At 45.2% G+C, this 20,000-nt stretch overlaps 2 protein-coding genes across 9 annotated transcripts in view; both read right to left on the bottom strand.

Moving 5' to 3' along the window:
- thrap3b (thyroid hormone receptor associated protein 3b) overlaps nt 1-6,832 on the bottom strand; it is a 21,001-nt gene extending 14,169 nt beyond the window's left edge. The window contains exons 1-2 of one of the 5 annotated variants that reach the window (XM_031585903.2): nt 6,715-6,832; nt 163-317 (exon numbers count right to left, since the gene is read on the bottom strand). In XM_031585903.2, the coding sequence (XP_031441763.1) occupies nt 163-284 (122 nt within the window). In that variant the 5' untranslated portion in view covers nt 285-317; nt 6,715-6,832. Of the gene's footprint in view, nt 1-162; nt 318-1,567; nt 2,052-3,456; nt 4,650-6,714 lie in introns of those variants that run through there. The other 4 variants (XM_031585904.2, XM_012816410.3, XM_012816411.3 and 1 more) reach the window with 4 other exon arrangements.
- A 4,269-nt stretch (nt 6,833-11,101) lies between these two features.
- Nucleotides 11,102-20,000, bottom strand: part of LOC105890388 (MAP7 domain-containing protein 1-like) — a 57,830-nt gene continuing 48,931 nt past the window's right edge. For all 4 annotated transcript variants that reach the window (XM_031585907.2, XM_031585908.2, XM_012816412.3 and 1 more), the window contains 9 exons: nt 18,202-18,440; nt 17,572-17,944; nt 16,917-17,097; nt 15,133-15,237; nt 14,547-14,597; nt 14,366-14,435; nt 13,981-14,059; nt 13,388-13,626; nt 11,102-11,730 (listed from right to left, as the gene is read on the bottom strand). In XM_031585907.2, coding sequence (XP_031441767.1) covers nt 11,720-11,730; nt 13,388-13,626; nt 13,981-14,059; nt 14,366-14,435; nt 14,547-14,597; nt 15,133-15,237; nt 16,917-17,097; nt 17,572-17,944; nt 18,202-18,440 — 1,348 coding nt within the window. In that variant the 3' untranslated portion in view covers nt 11,102-11,719. The remainder of the gene's footprint in view (nt 11,731-13,387; nt 13,627-13,980; nt 14,060-14,365; nt 14,436-14,546; nt 14,598-15,132; nt 15,238-16,916; nt 17,098-17,571; nt 17,945-18,201; nt 18,441-20,000) is intronic.

Below are 20,000 nucleotides of genomic sequence, written 5' to 3'. Positions count from 1 at the left end.
GTGCTGCATTGTGACAATGTTTGGCATCCACTTTTCAAAGAGCTGGGAGCGACATTTTTTGAAGTTGTTTGTTTGGAATTGGATGTTTGGTGACTCCTAACCCTGTTAAAAGGTAAATACAGGTCTTTGTCATCAATTTAGTTTAGTTTAGTTTGTAGTTACCTGTACCGGTGCTTCCTGGAACGAGACCGGCTTCTGGATCGGGACCGGGAGTACGAGCGGGATCTGGAGCGAGACGCTGATCTGGAGCGTGAGCGCGAGGGGGAGTTTGGGGGCTTCGACATCGCCGCGGTTACGTGTTGCAGTCCTCCTCAGACCTGGCCGGTATGGGGAAAAAAAGACGAATCAGGAGAGGATTGGATATTCAAAACTAGTCAGGTCAATTCACAGAGAGAAACTTTGCTCCCTCAAAACACACGGGCCTCTTGGCTATAAGCCAACACTTCCTCTAACCACTTGTGGCACAATGACCGGCCAAAGGAAAGGTCATTTCTAGGAATAGCCTACTGGATTTCACTAGGATTCTGACAGAGACATGTATTTATGTTAAATGCCCCGCATTCTTTATTTATTCAATTCTGGAATGAATTTTAGAAGTCTTCGTCGCTGCTCTGCGGCTGCCTGCACTGAAGACTAGTCTGGCGTGTTGTTCTAGTGCCTTAGAGTCCAGGAGTCCAGTCTAATGACATCACGCCTGACAACACTGTCTCTGACCAGCCAAAACAGTGATCTTTAGATGACCCTAACAGACACACACGAATGGACAGACTCTCACACACACAGACACACACAAATGGAGACTCTCACACACACAGGCAGAGACTCACACAAAGACAAAAACACACGCGTACACAAACACAAAAAACACTCATGCATGCATGGGCACACACACACGCGCTCACACACACACATGCACACACGCACACAGATCTTGTCTGACATCATAAACCCTGTGCAGTCCACGGTCATGGAGACACACTACTTTGTCTGTGAGCAGCCTGCTCAAAAAGCCCCCCAGAGCCAAAATAGCCAAATCAAGAGCCTTTATGAGGGTCAGACAGAAACAGTGCAACAACTGCAGTACAGGATCCAGTTCTGCCCACAGGGACCCAACCAGGCCAAGAGCACATTGATGTGAGCCTTGTGGTCACGGACGGATCGGAGAGGCATGAGGCCTGCTAGCAGCGGAGAGCAACACAAGGCAAGTGGAAAGACAGCTGCGTGTATCATAACAGAGGGACAGCAGAGGTACCAATGGACTTGGAACAGAGCTAGCCTAACTATAGGGGCCCTAGGGTACATCCATGGCATGTGTTGATGACATACAGGCCCAGAGACACAGGCAGCACACAGTAGGCATCCGCGCACACAAACCAGCTGCTTTATGACCTATGCAAAACAAGCCCTGCATCTCCTCAGCTGTGCATACAGAGCTCCAGTGCATTGCGGTTCAATTAGAAATAAAAAAAAGCCACAGTTTTCTAACCAATTGTGACAACTGACACAATTGACACAAGAGTGCAATCGATGAAATATAAAACCTAGGTGACAAAGCTGATATTCTTACATGTTCCGTGTTCTAGAATGTTCCAATGCAGGCTACAGGCACAAGCACCTTTGAAAACCAACAGCCATTCTCAGGGTGGCAAAACTGACAAGTCTTCAATTGAATTACCAATGACACACTAATAAAGACAACAGCTGTCTAGGAACGACAGTTAAACAGTTGGATAATTAGCATAACACACCAGGAACCAGGAAGCATCCCAACAAAGGGTATATAAAATAGCTGCACCACTTATAAAAACCATTACATAAAAAAAAGTTTTTAAACAAACACCTTAACCGAGTTTCCAGTAAACTGATAGGATCAATGACCTCAGGAGGACAAACGATGAAGCAATCATTGACTGACTGAACCACTGAACTCCACACACAAACAAAGACTTTACGGGAACCCGACTACAACACCCACGTCTCAGTTGTCAACTTCCAAAGGTGAAGAGATTGTATTTGCACGTCATTGTGATAGCATTACTATATCACTATAGCACCACAGACAACATGAGAAAGTAACGAGATGGGGGGGGGGGGGGGGCACGCTGGTCAACCTTACGCTTGCAACATGCTAGTAAAATATTAACCAGCGGAATATCAACTATATTACCTTCAGTGCGTTTGTAGAGGGACACACTGAAACCTGTGCAGCAGGATACTATGGAATGTACTGCTTGCAAGTGGTCTGCATACAATGTAATCTAGCTGATAGTAGCGGAACACATTGAGAAAGTCATGTGGAGTTAAACTTAGTGAACATTAATATTTCACAGCATTTATCCAATAGCACAAAAAGGCCACGTGGAAAGTCTGTGGGTGTGTGTGTGTGAGAGCGAGAAAGGAAGCATGAAAAAGAGAAACAGAGCATGAAAGCTGGGGGAATAGGTGCATAATCTGTAGCTGAACAGTGTGTGTGTGTGTGTGTGTGTGTGTGTGTGTGTGTGTTTCTGTGTTGGGCACAGGTTAATGTACAGGCTCACACCATCCCCCAACCTTACACTAAAGACAATGTTCTCTACTAATTCGAACCAACTTTTAGGAGCAGGAAATGGTAACAATATCTAGTTAAACTAGACCAACGTGTATGGTGTGTCATATCTGGAGTGACAGCCTCACACATCCTTAGATTACATTTAAATATGATGCCATACAACACTACAAACGCAGAGCAGGAAAATGTATCTACATATCGAGAAATTGTAGAGATATCCTACAGTCATCTTCAACACCAAGCTGCTGTACCAACAACACCATACGATTCAATCAACAATGTGGCCAGGCAACCTTGCACGGTGACGTTAGCTAGAAAACTAGCTATAATTGGGAAATGCAGACAGTAAAACTAAAATGTACAAGTAGCGTTAGCCTATACCACCTGGTTAAAATTAAATGAACACTTGCTGGTGTACAACGTCACTTCACTCAACCAAAGCCTTCAAAGTAAAGGGCAGTTGGTATCCAGTACCCTCATATCAATGCAGAATCGCTGTTATTAGCTACGGTGTCTTCTTTTAATGACAGTTCTTTCCCCATTAAAAGTGGGGGGAGTTTGCAAACTGGCCAATATCAAATTATAGCATTACCAGACGCGCAAGCGTTACCTAGCAAGCTAGTTTGCTAATCAGCTAGCCTAAGTCTCTGGTAACCTAGAAATGAAAAACACAACAGCTAACGTTAGCGATAGTATTTAGCTATCTAGATAGATGAGTAGATCACCTTACATTCATACACCTAATTAGCAAAGAAGCTGAAGTCAACTTCACTATTTTCTCTACGTTATCTGACTAGATTAAACTAAACACTCGTTCCCAGAAATGCTAGTTAACTTTGATGGATCACATTTTATTACAGGTACAATCAAGACAGCTTGCTATATCCGAGGAGATTAGAGACACTTACCACAGACCCACACGGCAAACCACACAAGCTAGCTACACAGGTAGCTGTCGTATGAATATCAGTCAGGTTTGCTAGCTGGCTAATGAGCTAGCGCCGTGCAAACAGGCTTTGATTAATTGGTTAGCTTGTTGGCTACCTAGCAGGATAGCCCCCTTGGAACGCGACGTTGCAAACGAAAAAAACGAACCTCCTCGAGGCAAAAACTGAAGTCTGTCACAATCCGTTTATGCACTGAAATATATTTGCATGCTTTTTTTGTAAATATAATCGATATTATCTCACGACAAACGGATCTTGCAACATTATGAACCTTTTATGGTTAGCCATTTGGTAGCCTCAGCGAGACGAGCCACAATGCAGGAGGTCGAATTTCCTTCCTGGTTCCTCCCATAGACAGTAAAAGGTTCCCCCTTGCCCGCGGTTAAAAGTAGAGCAGAACAGCCTCGCGGCTAGCTTGTTGTACTACAAAGGCAAGGTAACGGCCGGTAAGATCGAAGTCCTTCTAATCAAAATGCGACGGAGACGGCAGTTACCGTTTAAAGCCTGTTGCGATAATATGCGACAGATTTTTTTTTTTCAAGGTGAACAGACAAATGTCAACCGAAATGGTTTAGTTTTAAAAGAAAAGTCAGAACTGGCTGACTGGATTAAAGACAGGGTACTTGCTTACTTTTTTCTAGTAATAAAAATGAAGGCATCAGTTCCTCCATTTGAGGCACAATTCAGAATTTATTTTTTAATATTTTTTTTAGTTTAATAGGTTTATTAAAGACTAGGCTATTACCTTATATTAGACATGTGTAGCCTATGGTTACAATTATATGCTGGTGTTAACTTAGCCTAAACATCCATGTCAGCCTTGCAACTCTGGCTAGATAGATTATGTGCAATCTGCTAAAAAGTGGGTATTAAGAAATATTGTCAGATTAATACACACGACAACTGAGTTAAGCTACATAAGTGGAGCTGCTTGTAAACTTGTGTTATAGCAGAGTTTATGCTGATGGCATACGCAGAAGCAGAAGGCTTATTTGCTCCTGATAATGATGCAATTTTAATTTAAGTGTTGGTTGATTTGGGATGGATATACAGTGCAATAAACTATACAGGCGGTTATAATTTATAAAGTTTAATTTATAACTTTAGTTGTAAAACAGTATGTTTAGAGTTTGTCATAGGGAAGTGATTACTGCTCTGCGAGCAGAAGTAGGCCAAGCTACTGTGCTCAAACCTTAATGGACAATCCTGAAAAAAAGTTGTACTCAGCAAGTCACTTAAAGTATTTAAAGATGTTTTCCCCTATCTCAAAATGTCAGCTCCAAAAACAACTAGGTTCTACCCAGGGAGCTGAGGTCAACACTTGTTTCCTCCTCTTGCATTTTTTAGTTCATCAAGTAAATTATGCATCTGTAGGCTATTACACTCTGTGTGTGTCCTGTGTGGTGGTCATGCTATTCCACTGTGTGTGTCCTGTGTGTGTTGAGTCAGGCTATTCCACTCTGTGTGTCCTGTGTGGTGGTCAGGCTATTCCACTCTGTGTGTCCTGTGTGTTGAGTCAGGCTATTCCACTCTGTGTGTCCTGTGTGTCTTGGTCAGGCACTGTCACGCACACCGGCTCAAATCTGATATTTGTGTTCTGACACGAAGATTAAGAAGCCAGCCAACAGACAGGATGCGTTCAAGATCAAATAGCATGTGTGCCACCTGTCAGGTTGTAAAATGTGCCAAAAGTTAGTCATTTGATGTTTTTTTTTTATTACTTTATAGTGTTGCTGGTAGTATGGCTTCACAGTTCTGCCTGAGAGAGTGACACTGAGGGGATTTTGCCGTGTTGGACTGAATTTCTTTGACATGACTGAGACGTATCGATTTGTCTTGCTCACTTATGCCTCTGGTGTCAGGCGTGGATCAGTATTACAGCCAAAAATACGGGCGAGTAAGTTTGATAATCCAGAACAGCTGGGTACACATCTCCCCGGGGGAAGAGGAGTCATCCTACCACGCTCAGCTTAAGAGTTCAGACACATCGTATGATATTTGATACAATCAGGCAACAGCCATTTTGTCAACTTATCCGTTTTAAAATCCCCATGTGGTTATTTTATTCAGCCATTGGAGTATGAAAAATGATGCCCTTGAAAATGTCAAAACAGCTTATTTGTTTCTACGTGGTCTGGGATTTTAGTTGCAGTTGGGAACTTCAAAATCAGAAGCAATTGTTTTTGATAATAAAATAAAACACAAGTTACCCAGAACTAGGAACAAGAAGATAACTTGTCAGTTGACCTCTGCTATTGTGCAAGAGAGGGTCAGTACAGCCTTCTCTAAAGTAAAGCCAACAGTATATTTTAGCAGCACCAGTAGTGTTGTGAAGCCAATACAAAGGAGGCATAATTAAACACATTTGCAGCTGTTTTACATAAGCAAAGCACCCTTACTTTTTCCAACGTGGCATCAAAATGGCCACATTGTTTATTTTTGTCTATCTCAGCCCAATGGTTATTTTCAATATCTATCTGATTTACTGGCGGCACAGTGACGACTTCCATATATACATAACAGTGTGCTGCTGCTCCGTAATGGACACCGGTGAACCAGCATAGTTAGCCAGTGTATGACCTGGTAATCTGCTTAATCATGTAAGATGGGAAGGACAGAAAACTTCTGTATTTGGTTCGAGGATAAGTGGTGGAAGCTGGAACAAACTGGATTATGCAGGTTGCCTAGGTAACACATAACTCTGGAACAGACCAGGGCCAGATCAGTACCAGAACCGCACCAGATTCTTTCCGGCCAGGTGCTATCTGGGAATCCAGTACTGCCTGAAGGATTATATGACAAAGTGGCAAAATTCAAGGCACATGACTTTTTCCTTTTAGAAGCATCTGAATTTGGGCCCAGCTTTTTGAACCAATCACATTCACCCAAATGCATTGCTGTGCACATTAGGAGATGGCATTTGCTCTTACAATAAGACAACCATAAGCAAGATTAAGGTCTCTAAAATGGCACTTACAATAAGACAACCATAAGCAAGATTCATGTCTCTAAAATGGCATTGAAAGGAGAGAGAAAAGAGTAGATCAACCTAATTCATGCACAAGAAACTCTTTAGAAGACATTCATGAAAATAACATTCATAAATGAACACAGACCTTCCAACTTCACCTGTAAAATAATCTCTCCATATTCAATGGAGGTCACTTTGTTACATAAGGCCAGAATCATTAAAATGTCGTCAACAGGGAGCAAGCTTACCTCGTTGCTGTTAGTGAGACAGAAACCAAAAGTAATGCCAAATCTCTAGTGGAATGGAAAGAACATCCTCTGTCACTATGCAAGCAATGTGATTGGTTAAACAACACATCAATCAGTGATCAGCAAACCAGTCCCTCAGAAAAAAAGAAATGGCATGTTTTTCTTCCGTGCATTGCGTTACCACTTCCTCCTAATGCCGAAACACGCACCAGGAAGACTTTGACTTGAGCATGTCACTTATTTGCTTGTTATTTGAGAGTAGTTTGCATGCTCCTTTGCCTCTCCACTGAGAGAGGAAATAGGTTAATAGCTACCCTTAGGGATGACTATATTAAGCAAAACATTCTTTTAAAAATCTTAATATTGGTTCAAAAACAAAGTGAATTCTTTTTTTCTTCATAACCTCATTCGCTTCATGGTTGTGTTAGATCTCATCTCTTTAATTCATTAGTTCATATTACCATTTGAATGTGCTCACATTAGTACCAGTCTACTTCTGGTCATCTTTGCATGAGAGAGTTTGCTATGAGCAGCCATCTTATAACTCAGTTAGCTGACCACATTGAGCCGGATCAGAACCTTTTCAGAGTCACTTGTTATCAGGTAAAATATACAAGGAAAAATATACAAGGTAAAATATATAAAGTATATAAAGAATAAATCTAACTTCACTTAGTAACAGTGAAGAGGATGTGTTGTGACAGAAAACAGTATACATGGTCTTAGACACTCATCAAGCATGTAATTACCCAGCGGCTGGGTTGATTTCAACTGGAGCGTACTGGATCTGGTTAGCATGGTCATGGCTAAATGAGGGACGTGCTCATAATATTGTTATGCCACAGTGGGTGTTGCAATGGCGGGGACAGACATCGTTTTTAGCATAGCCATTCATCTTAACAAAGCTCTTTGCAAAGCCGTGTTGACAGGTAGAACATACTGCTCCTAACTGCCTGGCCGCGCTCTTAGATGCCTGGCATAGGGTGCTGCTGGAAAACACCATCATTTGCTGCATGTATAGCCAGGAGAGAATTTCACCAAAGTTACAAGAAAATGTCAATGACATTAGGACTAATAATATAACTAATACAATTAGAAAATAGTATTACTGAGGGGAAGCGTTTACCTACTTGGTCATACATCCACACACCGAGCTTCATTTACACAAGTAGTGTTTCCTGTTCATGAAACCTCTGTAACATTTACAGGAGCTTAGCACCTTGCTCTCCGCATTGCTCTAAGCATTTGCTTTTAAAAATACCCAAACAAATATCATCTACCACTTTCATTAATGACCTCGAATCAGAATATCATGGCACAGTTGCATGACCTTTGAAGATTAAAGGTCAAAGATAAATTGGTGCTACTTGTAAAACACAAACGAGATCAGACCGAGTCTCCCGGCTGGCCTCGGACCAGCCCTGTGTCAGATTTGCACTTGAGGAATCTGACTTGTAAATACAGGCCGGGTCTTGTATCTCCAGCATTCCAACCATGTGGAGATTTGGGATTCCGGAACGGAGATTGACACGGCATACGTGACATACATCCAAAACCGATCTTTCTAAATCTCATATCTGGCGTTCTGAAAGACATCTCTTTAGCGACACGCAGTAAAAACAGTCACCCCCCACTGTGACAGCAGCAGCAGCAACAGCATCTGTGCCAGAGATTGGAGTAGAGTAGAGAGGGTAAGACAGGACACAGAGACTGGAGTAGAGTAGAGAGGGTGAGACAGGACACAGACACTGGAGTAGAGTAGAGAGGGTGAGACAGGACACAGAGAGTAGAGAGGGTAAGACAGGACACAAAGAGTAGAGAGGGTAAGACAGGAGTAGAGTAGAGAGGGTAAGACAGGACACAGAGACTGGACTGGAGTAGAGAGGGTAAGACAGGAGTAGAGTAGAGAGGGTAAGACAGGACACAGAGACTGGAGTAGAGAGGGTGAGACAGGACACAGAAACTGGAGTAGAGTAGAGAGGGTAAGACAGGACACAGAGAGTAGAGAGGGTAAGACAGGATTAGAGTAGAGAGAGTAAGACAGGACACAGAGACTGGAGTAGAGTAGAGAGGGTAAGACAGGACACAGAGAGTAGAGAGGGTGAGACAGGACACAGAGACTGGAGTAGAGAGGGTAAGACAGGACACAGAGACTGGAGTAGAGAGGGTGAGACAGGACACAGAGACTGGAGTAGAGAGGGTGAGACAGGACACAGAGACTGGAGTAGAGTAGAGAGGGTCAGACAGGACACAGAGAGTGGAGTAGAGTAGAGAGGGTGAGACAGGACACAGACACTGGAGTAGAGTAGAGAGGGTGAGACAGGACACACAGAGACTGGAGTAGAGAGGGTAAGACAGGACACAGTAGAGTAGAGAGGGTAAGACAGGACACAGAGACTGGAGTAGAGTAGAGAGGGTGAGACAGGAGTAGAGTAGAGAGGGTAAGACAGGACACAAAGACAGGAGTAGAGTAGAGAGGGTCAGACAGGACACAGAGACTGGAGTAGAGTAGAGAGGGTGAGACAGGACACAGACACTGGAGTAGAGTAGAGAGGGTGAGACAGGACACACAGAGACTGGAGTAGAGAGGGTAAGACAGGACACAGTAGAGTAGAGAGGATAAAACAGGACACAGAGACTGGAGTAGAGTAGAGAGGGTGAGACAGGAGTAGAGTAGAGAGGGTAAGACAGGAGTAGAGTAGAGAGAGTAAGACAGGACACAGAGAGTAGAGAGGGTAAGACAGGACACAGAGAGTAGAGAGGGTAAGACAGGACACAGAGACTGGAGTAGAGTAGAGAGGGTAAGACAGGAGTAGAGTAGAGAGGGTAAGACAGGAGTAGAGTAGAGAGAGTAAGACAGGACACAGAGAGTAGAGAGGGTAAGACAGGACACAGAGAGTAGAGAGGGTAAGACAGGACACAAAGACAGGAGTAGAGTAGAGAGGGTGAGACAGGAGTAGAGTAGAGAGGGTAAGACAGGACACAGAGACTGGAGTAGAGAGGGTGAGACAGGACACAGAGACTGGAGTAGAGAGGGTGAGACAGGACACAGAGACTGGAGTAGAGAGGGTGAGACAGGACACAGAGACACTGGAGTAGAGTAGAGAGGGTGAGACAGGACACAGAGACTGGAGTAGAGAGGGTGAGACAGGCCACTGCCTCATTACTTCACACATGAAGTTGCACAGCCTGTTAAAGGTGTAGTCCGTGATTCTCCAGAAAAGTTGTTGATATTTAAACTCAACAGCCAATCAAAGTCCACCCCTTGTTTCCATGCTCCTGAACCAATGTGTTGATTGGCTGGCATGGTTTATGGCTTGGTCCCACTATGTTTGTTTTTTCCCATTGACAGACCCTGGACTGTGTCTGACCAATGGAGTTGCTTGAGCTGACACATGGAGTGGACAACTAAAGGACCAAGAGGAGCATTTCACTGAATTTGACAAATAGCGTATTGGATCAGAAATTGTGGACTATACCTTTAAAGAGCGGGTCCTCGGGACAGCGTCCAGCTGGGACGATGTCCAGGTGCATTCTCTCCGTGTCCACTCCTGCTGCTCACTCTCTGTCAACGCCCGACTAAAAATACAGGCAGGCAGGGCAGAGCATCTCTCCGCACGGCTATCAGCACCCCGCTCCCAGGGCAGAGCGCCTCTCCGCACACCTATCAGCACCCCGCTCCCAGGCCAAAATGCTTTCAGAGACCCACATGTGTCGAAAGCTGTGCCATATAAGTCATTTAATGATACCAGTTAAACATGGACTCATTGGAATAATGCTGTGATAAATTATGTCATGACTGTATGGATTATCTGTACTCTTGGATGCTAAACTGTGCCATACTAGAGACAAAGCCCAGCAGATATAGAAGGTCATATGCGGCCCATGGGGGCGAACACCTCAGTAAATTAAAATCTCGCGGACAGTAACATTTCAGGACTAGTACTGCCCTCTGTAGGAAGAGGTGTGTACTGTATATTGACCCTGATCATTTTTTTTATTACACAGCCACAACTAGCCACCTATTTTTAGGGTCATTTTCGGCTGACATAAAGTCCAGAGAAGGGAGAGGAGAGATACGCTTCGGTAGTGCTGTTCAATGACTCACACTCAGATTCACAGATACGCAAACACAAGCAGACAGAATCAAACAAGCTTTCACACACAGTGACACAGTAGGTAGTAGTAACTGCTTGATCTATTTCAAAGCATACTTAATCTTCAGAGAGCTCAAACAATACTTAACCCTAGTATGTACTATTTTATTATCACCTTATATTGGATATTAGTCATTTTTGTACATTTGTGTATACAAAAAGTATACTTCCAGTTTAGGAGCAAACATACACACAGAAACAAACATACACACAGAAACAAACAAACAAACTCCCTTTCATAAAGCTTTATTCCACAGGTCATCCATGTTCAGGCTCATATACATTTACATACACTGTTCCCCATTCCCATGATGCATCTGAAATTAAATAACTCAACAATTCAAGACAAAAACACACTGTTTATCAATGGAGGAGAACAACAGCCATATGTGACAATAACAACAATTATAATTAGAACAATACTGTATTTTTCTTAGATTTATACTCTTCTAAAATTCATGATATTGTCAGTCTCTTGAGGTGCATGACAATATCGGCAGGTGACGATTCAATAAAACTCAACAATGTCACACCATGTAACGCAGTGAAGCAGCCAGATGTTTTTGTTGTTGTTTGAATATTTTTTTTTGTATTTTTCTCTTTTTTTTTCTTCTTTAAGATAAACATCCAGTGGCAGAGTTGCAGATTCTCCATGTTTAACTGCTAAGTGCTGGCCATGGATGTCTCTATAGTGTTGTGTGTTTCTACGGTAAAAGCAGTCTTTCGGATGGTTTGTGTTTTTTTTTGTTTGTCGTCTTTCAACATGATCATTTGGCACACCTCACTCTGGAAGCTGTTGCTGTGTCACACATATCAGTTCGCTGTGGTGAAGGCCAAAGATGGACGCCTCAGAGGACCTCTGGAGGGAGACAGACAACAGAGAGACAGGGTTGACAGAGAGACAGGGTTGACAGAGAGACAGGGTTGCGTCAAAACCGCACAGCCACGTCCATGTTTCAAAAGCAGTACCCTATTTCCTATACAGTAACCATTTTCACAACCCTTCATAATTGCGTTTGTTCAATCTTAAACACAGACAGTTGGAAATAAAAGGTTTCAAGGGCTTTATGTTCATCTGCAACACAGCCTCTCCGGGTGAGAGTGAACACAGCATCTCCGGGTGAGAGTGAACACAGCCTCTCCTGGTGAGAGTGAGCACAGCCTCTCCGGGTGAGAGTGAACACAGCCTCTCCGGGTGAGAGTGAACACAGCCTCTCCGGGTGAGAGTGAACACAGCCTCTCCGGGTGAGAGTGAACACAGCCTCTCCGGGTGAGAGTGAGCACAGCCTCTCCGGGTGAGAGTGAACACAGCCTCTCCTGTGCGAGTGAACACAGCATCTCCTGGTGAGAGTGAAGCAGGTTGCTGTTGGCCATCATTCTCTCTGAGAGGATGCTCCTGGCTTCTGCAAATACACTAATGGATCCGGACAGCAGGCTTTAAAACATTACAATCTGTTTTGCCAACAAACCCTCTGACACTATGTGCCTGTTTGATGAACACCCAGATAGTAGATGAATCAAGAATGAATCTGGTGCTAGTTCAAGGCTGGACCCGTTTCAGAGTCAACTGTCTTCTGGGTGTCTATCTGATCTACCGGAAAGAGTAACGAGTAGCCAGCATTAACGTCTACACCCATAACAACATCTCATTTGAGCTGCTTCATCAAACGTCTACACCCATAACAACATCTCATTTGAGCTGCTTCATCAAACGTCTACACACCCATAACAACATCTCATTTGAGCTGCTTCATCACCAACATTATATCCCCAGCTGCAGATGTGAAACATGTTACCGACGGACTATCAGTCCTTGCAGGCTTTGGCCAGCGCACAGTGTGAGAGAGAGAGTGTGTGTGTCCTACGGCCCGTCTCCAGCGCACAGTGTGAGAGAGAGAGTGTGTGTGCCCTACGGCCCGTCTGGCCAGCCTGTCTGCAGTCTGCCGTGGTCTGATCTGTGGGTGGGGGGGGGGGGGCAGTTGGCACAATGCGCGGTGGATGCCCTCCAACATCTAAACTGTGCCCAAGTGGATGCCAGGGCAGAGTGAGGCACAAATCACTGCACTGCACTGGTTGCCCACCCTTAAGGCATTGACATTTACATTTAACACAAAGCCAGGGTTCACTGCTTCGTACTAGAAAAGGTACTTAACATTAACTTAACATCAAGCCACTACTCATGGTGAGGTCAGCAGTGTCATAGGCATGTATGGGGAGTGAGATAACAGGAAATATTGTATACATTTGGAAATTATACAGATGTATCAAGACAACTGTAACCTACCTCAGAGATAATTTTCCAAAACATTGTAGCTATTTCATAGCATTGCTAGGTGAAGGGGACACACTCCCATCCCATTCCATATCCCACTAAAAAGAGCATACTATGGCAGCCCTGGTTTGTAATAAGTAAATAAATGACTAATTTGGAGAAAAAAAAGTGTCTGAGTTGTTAAAGTCTCTCTCTGTGAGTTACACTGACAGCTCCTCTGAACTTTAAGAGATGTGAGCAGTACCTGTGACATGGTGAGTCTTCATCGCACCCCCTTTCATCAGGAAGGGGTCGCCTTCATCGAAGGCCAGGATTGTGTTGCTATTGGCTGGTTTGTCCGGGCCAGCGTTGCCACTACCACTGTGATTGGACATCTGGATGATGTCATCAAAGTCAGCTGCGTCTCCGTTGGGTGACAGGCCGTTCTGGTGTTTGGCAGGCTGGACCCCGTTCAGAACAGGGGCGGAATCCCAGGCTGCAGGGCTGAGAACACATGGGGTACATGGGGGTGAGTTCTAGAACCCAGAGATAATTCCATGTTCCATGGAAGTCATTTACGTTGGATTTCTATTAATACACTTTTGCTGAATGAACATTTTACCCTTTTTACTCATGATGATGATATTTTGCTATAAACTGACTATGGATTTAGATAATAGTTTTTTTTTCTGTTTTGTAAATATATGTTTTTTATTTCATTTTCATAAAGTGTTGGGTGTGCCTTTGGGAAAGGCCTGTGTATGGCTCCTTGAATTCAAATGTTGTGAACATTTTCTCTACATTACAGAGTCACTTCCCAGAACTGGTGAGCATTCATCCTTCCAACATGCTCTTTACCTCTCTTGAGTCTGTGACTGGCCCGTATTTGTGGCGCCATTGCTCAGCATGTCAGATGATCCTGGCAGATTTCCAGGAGCTGTAAATAAACGAAGGCAGATTTTCAAAGAACTGTACTCGGTCCTTCAGGGGGATATGTATCCTCTCTCGGCATGTGAACAGAAGAGTCATTAGAGTAATGCTGTTCCAAAAACGCCAAGCTGCTCCAGAATGTGGTCATTACTGAGCTGCTGTAATCCCAGTCTAATCTAGTCATCCAGTATATCTGCTAATTAAAATAACACTAGTTGTTCACTGAAGGAACAAGGAATGTGGCATTGAAATAGCATCTAATTATGGAGGAGTGCTTGATTTCAACTCGCATTTAAGCAGCATTTAAACTCACCTCTCTCGGGCAGATGGTCTGTGTTTTCTGTGTCCTTTCCATTGGTTTGGACCGGAGGCTTGGTGTCTTTCTGCAGGACAAAAACAACAAAAGAGGAAGGCATTAATCCCCTGCAGAAATGAAGACTGTGAGATTCTGGGACGTTCATGAGAGCAGAGGGAAGATTTAAAGCCATGAATACCTTCTCGCCTGCATCACTCTTGCGAGTTCTCTTCATGATCTCCTCAAGGCGCTGGACAGACAGTGAAAATGAAGAAAAATGTAGTTTAAGTTTAAAGAAATACTCTCCTAATATCAACATTCATGGGCTGCTTAAGATCATCTAAAGTTGGTTCCAGAATACACTCTAGACCACCAAGACACTTCTAGAACAGAGGCTGGTTCCAGAATACACTCTAGAACACCAAGACACTTCTAGAACACGGACTGGTTCCAGAATACACTCTAGAACACCAAGACACTTCTAGAACAGAGGCTGGTTCCAGAATACACTCTCTAGACCACCAAGACACTTCTAGAACACAGGCTGGTTCCAGAATACACTCTAGTCTAGAACACCAAGACACTTCTAGAACACAGACTGGTTCCAGAATACACTCTAGACCACCAAGACACTTCTAGAACACAGGCTGGTTCCAGAATACACTCTAGAACACCAAGACACTTCTAGAACTCAGACTGGTTCCGGAATACACTCTAGAACACCAAGACACTTCTAGAACACAGGCTGCAGTGCCTAACGATCCTTTCCTCTCTTTCGTCTTTACCTTCTTCCTCTCCAGTCGTTCCTGCTCCTCCTTCTGGAAGTGTTTCTCTCTCTCCATCCGCTGCTTCTCGGCCTCCTCCCTGGCCTTCGATTCGGCCTCCTCTCTCTAAACACACAAGCAGCACGCAGCACATGAACCCCTCTTCACAAGCCAACACTCTTCCCCCTCCATCTCCTATTCACATTACATCTGCTATAAACTAATATGACAACATGCAATTATGATAACATGCAATTATTTGATTCAGCCCAGGCTCTCTAAATGCATAAACAACGCAGCACATAAAAACCCCATTCACATATCAGCACATGTCTCCACTTTCCATTCACATAATATCATCAATACATTAATATGATAACTGTGTAATTATATAACTGACGTCGAAGAAAAAGCGAAGGCAAGGACACAGCGTTCTTGAGGCATTCATTTTATATCTGAGTTGGTGTCATCTTTGACCACACGGGGGCAGTAGTGCTCCAGATTTCTCTGTGAGCAGCGGCGTGGGATGCCCTGCCTGCACGGGGTCAGATTACTAGCCTGACTGAGCACTTTCACTCAGCAGCGGCCACACAGCCTAGCAGCTGAGTCTGGCTCGAGTCTGGCTCAGGTGTGGCACGAGTCTGGCTCAGGTGTGGCCCAGGTGAGGCCCAGATGAGGCCCAGAGACAGCTGCTGCCTGTGAGGGGCTGGGAAGCAGGAGACTGGGAATCCAGCTCAAAGATGGAGCTCATGGAAACATTACAAATGAACGTAATATGATCCAAAATCATTACACTCCTTTATGCATCTGGGTTGTTGTGGTCAGAGTGGCTTACAATAGGCCAACCCTACACAGACACAAGCATAGCCATAAGAACTAAAATACTAATATCTACTAAATACTAAACTCATGCAAATAGTACTGCTAAGTATTGCTGTCACGGTAACGGACAGACATGGTAGCGGACGGACAGATGGATGAAGGGCAAAGCCTCTCTGTCTCTCCTGACGATTCGATTCGATTGCATTAATTGCTCCAACCAGTGCCTGTGTGAGGGACACCAGCTGGTGGATGCCTGAGGGCATAGATTGGGAGACCAGTCAGCAGAGTGGCCCTCTCTCTGAGCAGATGCAGCCATGACATTGGATTGGGAGAGCAGTCACCAGAGTGGCCCTGTCTCCGAGCAGATGCAGCCATGACATTGGACTGGGAGAGCAGTCACCAGAGTGGCCCTGTCTCTGAGCATGACATTGGACTGGGAGGCCAACACCACTGTGTCCTTCCCTATGTTAAGACACACAGTCATGTTATTGGACTGGGACACTAACACCACTGTGTCCTTCCCTATGTTAAGACACACAGTCATGTTATTGGACTGGGAGACTAACATCACTGACTAACACCAGACTGTCCCACTCTCTGCCGTTTCATTCAGCTGAGTGGCAGTCTCGCTGTCCTAACAAAAAATTATTATTTTGCTCGGAGGCTAACACCCGTTTGTCCTTTCTTCCTATAAGACTTTAACAAGCAAGATCATCAATAGCCAGTCGCTCTTTCGATACGGTCGTTGCGTTCAGTTTGGATTTTGGATAATTCTTCTTGTTCGTGTAGAATCCTGTCAGTATACATATTTTGAGAAGACTACATATTTTCATAAAATCAAATAAAAAAAATAGAAGGAACACAAGCCAAACTTCCCTAATGTATCACACAGGGCCAGGGAACATTTTTTTAAATTCTACAGTTCGGATGCTGTCGAGCTTTTCACCCAAGGACTACATTTCCCATGTTGCCATGCTCCTCACCTGTCTCTGGACGCGCAGGTTCTCCTCCTGCTTGGCCTGGGCCTTCTGCAGGGCCTCCCTCTCCTCCTCCAGCCTCTGGGCCTCGTCCCTCAGCCGCTGCTGCTCGACCATGAGGCGCGCCTCCTCCTCCCTGCGCCTCCTCTCCTCCACCTCCCGCGCAGCATTCTCCTCACGCAGGACGCTGTGGCACGGAGCACGCTCAGTAAGGTTCACACGACATCACTCGTAAGGAAGTCCATTTAGGGAGAAACTCCACTACAAACATTTGAAGTCATTTCATGTTCTGAAATCCTATGGCAGGATGACCTATGACCTTTGACAGGATGACCTATGACAGGATGACCTTTGACAGGATGACCTATGACAGGATGACCTATGACAGGATGACCTTTGACAGGATGACCTATGACCTTTGACAGGAACCCTCATAGTGTATCTGGATTGATCTTACTTGAGTATAAAGTCTAGAGTCTGTGCTTGATACAGAGGCAGGAAGTCTGTGTATTTGTGTGGATCTTCCTGGGGATGTGCAGACTCACAAGTGCATGTGTGTGTGTGTGTGTGTGTGTGTGTGTATATGTGATTTGTGCGTGTGTGTGTGTGTGTATGTGTGTGTGTGTGTGTGTGTGTGTGTGTGTGTGTGTGTATGACTGACCGGTTCCTCTGCTCCTGCTCCAGACGCTCCTGTTCCTCCCTCTCGCGCTGCTCCCGGGCCTGACGCCGCTTCTCCGCCAGGACGCGGGATGCCTCCTCCGGATCGTTAGTACCAGCAGTTGTCTTGGCAACTGGGGTGGCCGTGGCAGCTGGGGCAGCCGGACTGGTCGCCGCGGCAACTGGGGTAACTGGAGTGGTTGTTACTGGTGCTGGCGTAACTGGGGCAGCTGGGGCAGCTGGGGAGGGAGCCTCGGCTGCTGGAGGGGCGGGGACCGCGGGGTCTGCCACTGGAGAGGGCGCTGTGATTGGCGGGCTCACAGAAGGGGGTGTGGCTGGAGCCGCTGAGACGGAAATGGAGGGGACACTGGTTGCGTCTGAGTGAAGAGCAGAGACGAGCACCATCGTGTTTTAATATATAACACAGTTACAATTCTCTCAATATCACTGACAAATAATCCAGTTAAGACTTTAAAACTGATAGTGGCAATCTGTCACAATTGAATTAGTTAACTGCCAGTTATGGTACACACAGGATTGAGCAACAAATAACATGCTCCTGGGTTGACTTAAACATCAAGAAAAGCCTTTAGTGCTATGACACAGTATCCATGACGATCGAAAAAGTCCTCACCCTTAGCTGCCTCTGGGGTGTGTGGCCGACTGGACTGTCTCTTGGTCTCCACGGTGACGGCAGTGACCGCCTGAGGCGGTATCTTGGCGGGGGTCTGGGATCGCTTGGGTCGGGTCTTGGCGCCGGTGGAGGCCCGGCCGGTGGAGGGGGGTTTGGGGGCGGTGATGGGGCACGGGGACAGGGGTCTGCTCCTGGAGGGCGCTGGTGATGGAGCTCTGTGCTTGGGTTTAGCCGCAGTACTGGAGGGGAAGAGGAGGAGAGAGGAGAGGAGGAGAGGAGATTAAACAGGGCAAAACAGGATAACAGGAAATAAAAGAAAGAGGAGAAGAGAAGAGGAGAAGACAAGAGAAGAGAAAAGAGGAAAGGAGAGGAAGAGGAGAGAAAAGAGGAGAGGAAAGGAAAGGAAGAGAAGAGAAAAGGAGAGGAGAGGGAGAGAATGAAAGAAACAAAATAGGTGGAAAGAATGGAATAGAGTAGAGACGAGAGACGATATAAGCAGAGCGCTCTGCTCAAGACGTGGTGAAATGATCCCAAGCACATTCCCTGCCTTGACAATTAGCTCAGTAAATTCCTTCCTGCAGCCGTGGAACAGAGAGAGGAGAGTCGCCGTGTGAAATCAACCTGCTGAGCCTTAAACACACCGTCACACAGATGGCTCATTATTTCCTCCTCAGCACTGCGCATCACCCAGTTCAGCGCGGTGCCGTTACCGGGGGCTCCTGGCCCTGTTCTTGGCAGGAGAGAGGGTTCAGCTCGGTGCCGTTACCGTGAGCTCCTGCTCCTGGCCTTGGCAGGAGAGAGGGCCCTGAAACGCTTCCAGCAGGGCCCCTTTGGGTGGAAGCAGGACCGGCTCCAACCATCTGTCAGCGAGACGGCCCGTTTAACCTGCCCTGGGGCTGAACTGGTTTCCATCATTGGACTAGACTGCATACGGAGCTCACCGCCTCAAACCTCTTAACTCAGCTCCTCACTACATTAGCTAAGGGGGGGAGGGGGAGTGAATGTGGGTCATAATCAGATGGGGGTTTGTTTATGAAGACTGCGCTAGTTGTTAAGAACATTCTGGAAGATTTCAGTCTGTGAGAAAAAATGTTGTACTGTATTGTCATAGAAAATGTGCAGAAGACTGTGGTGACTGTACTGTGTGAATATGGGTAAGATCTATTTAACAAACTCTACTGCAGTGAGCTCCAGTATCTGAGGAAGAAGTGTTTTATATCCGTACCTTGAGGAAGAAGAGTGTTCTATCTGTACCTTGAGGAAGAAGAGTGTTCTATCTGTACCTGAGGAAGAAGAGTGTTCTATCTGCACCTGAGGAAGAAGAGTGTTCTATCTGTGAGGAAGAAGAGTGTTCTATCTGTACTTGAGGAAGAAGAGTGTTCTATCTGTGAGGAAGAAGAGTGTTCTATCTGTCCGTGAGGAAGAAGAGTGTTCTATCTGTCCTTGAGGAAGAAGAGTCCTGAGGAAGAAGAGTGTTCTATCTGTAACTGAGGAAGAAGAGTGTTCTATCTGTACCTGAGGAAGAAGAGTGTTCTATCTGTACCTCAGGAAGAAGAGTGTTCTATCAGGAAGAAGAGTGTTCTATCTGTACATGAGGAAGAAGAGTGTTCTATCTGTACATGAGGAAGAAGAGTGTTCTATCTGTACATGAGGAAGAAGAGTGTTCTATCTGTACATGAGGAAGAGGAAGAAGAGTGTTCTATCTGTGAGGAAGAAGAGTGTTCTATCTGTTACTGAGGAAGAGGAGTGTTCTATCTGTACTTGAGGAAGAAGAGTGTTCTATCTGTACCTGAGGAAGA

The sequence above is a fragment of the Clupea harengus genome, chromosome 19 (assembly GCF_900700415.2).
Source record: "Clupea harengus chromosome 19, Ch_v2.0.2, whole genome shotgun sequence".
NCBI lineage: Eukaryota > Metazoa > Chordata > Actinopteri > Clupeiformes > Clupeidae > Clupea > Clupea harengus.
The sequence above is the reverse complement of the archived record's forward strand: the minus strand, read 5'-3'. Positions and strand labels throughout refer to the sequence as shown.